The 3,536-nt window shown below is 42.7% G+C and overlaps 1 protein-coding gene across 3 annotated transcripts in view; it reads right to left on the minus strand.

Moving 5' to 3' along the window:
* NDUFS1 (NADH dehydrogenase (ubiquinone) Fe-S protein 1, 75kDa (NADH-coenzyme Q reductase)) overlaps positions 1–3,272 on the minus strand; it is a 16,418-nt gene extending 13,146 nt beyond the window's left edge. Inside the window, exons 1-3 of one of the 3 annotated variants that reach the window (XM_009082929.1) lie at positions 3,209–3,272; positions 2,896–2,987; positions 440–547 (exon numbers count right to left, since the gene is read on the minus strand). In XM_009082929.1, the coding sequence (XP_009081177.1) occupies positions 440–547; positions 2,896–2,987; positions 3,209–3,272 (264 nt within the window). Of the gene's footprint in view, positions 1–439; positions 548–2,895; positions 2,988–3,043; positions 3,051–3,208 lie in introns of those variants that run through there. The other 2 variants (XM_009082930.1, XM_009082931.1) reach the window with 2 other exon arrangements.
* Positions 3,273–3,536: the final 264 nt, after the last annotated feature.

Raw genomic sequence — 3,536 nt, forward strand, 5'->3', positions numbered from 1 at the left:
CAGATATCAATAGCAGATAAACCATTAAAACCTAAACTACTAAGTAACTGCAATCTCTACTTAGGTAGAACAAACCTCCAGACACTAATCCTACAGCTGAATTTATACAGTATCTGAAGTTTATTATTCATGTACTATCAGCTGAAAATGGGCATCTGAAGCCTGAATTACAAAGCATAAAAATATGTTTGAGTGCAAACACACAGCTAGCCAGTGCTCATGTCCAGGAGCAAGATAATCCTTCACAACCAGCGAACTAACTGATCCATAGGCAATCACTGCAGTCCAGTGGGAAGGGAAAAAACTGCTTTGAGAAGCTGAATGACAACAATTTGTCTGTTAATGGCAGTACAAACAATTATTTACAAGATTTAAACTAAGCCCTAAGCACCACAGAAAACTGCAGAAAATTGCAATTCCTATGAAACACAAACAATACCTTTGGAGCCTTCTCTATTTCCACTAGACACATCCTACAGTTTCCAGCAACAGAGAGACGATCATGGTAACAAAAACGAGGTATCTGAACTCCAGCCTTTTCACAGGCCTATAGAAAACAAAAAACAAAGGAAAAATAAATTTTAGTTAGACTTTTCAGTTCCACCTGTTAAAACATGCAGCTTTTCAAAGAATAACACTGCTAGTGCACCAGAACATAGTGCATTCAACCTTCCGTCTTAAGGAGTGACCATAAATAAAAATCACGATGAAGCAGAAAATTGTCAGGGTATCAATGACAAATATAGTTTTTCCAAAATCTGTAACTGATTGAGGAAATGAGAAGTGACCTCTCTTTCATTCTCTCCTCCAATAATAGAGGGAATTCTCCCTAACAGATAGGACACTAGTAATACAAGTAACTTTTTTAAGAACTCATATATTATTTAAACAAAAAAGTGCATCAACGGAAAAACTGAAAAATATAAAGGCAACAACAACGGGCATAATGATTCCTGATAATTCAACAACACAGATACTCTCTATAAAGGTATTTGTGCATAAACAATCTTCACTTCAACAGAAACCCACACTCAAAGAAACATTCTTCCATGACATAACTAAAGAAGAGACAGAAGGACAGAGACAACATATTTCCAGAGAACAGATAAATTTAGCCTTTCCTGCATAAAACCCCGTGCAGCTGATGTGATCTATGCTAGGCCTGCCAGAAATACCACCAAATTCAATTAAAAAGAACCAACAAGATCGATTGTTTCTGACAATTTTTTTAAAAAATAAAAGAAAAATCAGATGTTAGCAAAATTGAAAAGCGAATAAAAAATGGAATTTAAGAAAAATTTACACTAGACTCCTGCTGGGGGCATTCTAATTTCTAAATAAATTAGTAACTTGTATCTAAAGAATGATGGATATATCCTGAAATAAATTCTCTTCAGTGTTCTAACTCGTTATCACAGAAATCACAGAATTTTAGGCATTGGAATGGACCTTACAGATCATCTAGTCCCAACCTCCTGCCATGGGCAGGGACACCTCCCCACTAGACCAGGTTACTCCAAGGCCTCATCCAGCCTGGCCTTGAACACTGCCAGGGTTGGAGCATCCACTACTTCCCTAGACAGCCCGTGCCAGTGTCTCACCACCCTCACAGCAAAAAACACTTTCTTTCAATTTGTACCCATTACCCTAGTCCTTGCAATTCCTAGCAAAGAGTCCCTTTCCAGGTTCCCTGGAAGGTTGCTATGCGATCTCCACACAGCCTTCTCTTCCTCAGGCTGAACTGCTCCAAATTCCTCAGCCTGTCTTCACAGGGGAGATGCTCCAGTCCTCTTATCAATTTTATGGCCTCCTCTGGACTTGCTCCAACAGTTCCATGTCCTTCTTATGTTGAGGACACCAGAACTGCACAGTATTCCAGGTGGGACCTCATGACAGCAGAGTAGAGAGGGAGAATCACTTCCCTTGACCTGCTAGCTACACTCCTTTGGATACAGCCCAGGATTCCATTGGCTTTCTGGGCTGTGAGCACACACTGCAGCTCATGGTGAGCTTCTCATCCACTGTCACTCCCAAGTCTTTCTCCTCACTGCTGGTCTCAATTACTTCCCCACCCAACCTGCAGCTGTGCCTGGGATTGCCATGGCCCAGATGTAGGACCTTGCACTTCATTTTGTTAAACTTCATGAGGTTTGCATTGTTCTACCTCTCAAGCCTGTCAGGGTCCCTCTGGATGGCACATCCCTTCCCTCCAGCTGTGACTGCCCCACACAGCTTGGTGTCATCAGCGAACGTGCTGAGGGTGCACTCAATCCACTGCACATGCTGCTGACAAAGACGTTAAGCAGTGTTGACCCCAGCACCAACATTATACCATGTCCCCATTTAATGGCTTCTTAAAAACAAGTTAGACTGGGTAAAGTTCTAATTGAAATTTTATCCTGAAAAGCAACAATGCTAAGTCCAGCCTGGGAGATCCAGGTTTCCTTTCTTCTCACACCAAGAATAATAAAAGCAGCTAAGGATCAGCACACTGGGCCATAAGAACTAATAACCAAAAGAAGACAATCTTTCCTCTACCCCAGACAACGCTGTAATATGGTACAAAACTAACAGGCTCTGAATGATTACGAGGTCGCACAGTGTTCAAACAGAATCTCAACCAGAATTTATCAAAGTCTGGTATTGCATTGCATAAATTTTTTCAGCTGGGATTGATGCTGCAGGCATCTTCTTTCAGGCAATCATGGCAGATGATTCTTTTCCAAACACTGGATTCCCTGAAGGATTTCTCAAACATGAAATTGCACCAGTCAGTAAAAGCACTCCTGAAGAACTGCAAGGAACAGTGTAAAGGTGGCTGGTTTTTTGCTGTATAAAATAGAACACACTGCTCAGAAGCGAGTTCAAGGAAATACAGCATTGCATTCTGCACACCTGAAGTACTGTGGTTCCTGGGTTCACCAACACAGGATGGCCATCCACAAACACTTCTATTTGGTTGCTGGCTGCTGTTGCAGTTGTACGTCCTGAAGGGCATGGAAAACAAAAACTTTCAGTTACTGCTACATGCAAACCATCAGACCCCACATGCATTCTCTTAGTCATACAGTGCTGATTGAATCCCAATTCCACAGTGTCACACAGAATTCCTTAGCTGCAAATGAGCTACACACATATGCCCTTCAACAAGTGAATGGCACATACATTAATTTCAGCACCACAGACACGTAAGTGTACAGACACTTACCACATACTCTGGAGGACTGGGAGACCCCAGCTAAGCTCCTGTGGACAGCAAGCAGTCGAAGCATGGTGCTTTGCTAAGAGAGAAAACAGCAGTGTTTTTACCACGTCAAGCGCTTGCTGACAGGTTTCAAACAGGCAGAGTAAAAACTTCCGTACCAATTGCAAAAAGAAACGCAAGCACCTGTACATGCAGAGTTCCATGAGAGTAAACAACGCAAGGTATAGGACTCTAACTAGCTACACGTCCCCTCACACGAACGGGGCGAGGGGACGGCGATGAAGCGCTGGCAGGGCGCGGGGCAGCAGCTCGGCCGGGTGGAGGGAGGCAG

The sequence above is a fragment of the Acanthisitta chloris genome, unplaced genomic scaffold, assembly GCF_000695815.1.
Source record: "Acanthisitta chloris isolate BGI_N310 unplaced genomic scaffold, ASM69581v1 scaffold9489, whole genome shotgun sequence".
NCBI classification, from domain to species: Eukaryota; Metazoa; Chordata; class Aves; order Passeriformes; family Acanthisittidae; genus Acanthisitta; species Acanthisitta chloris.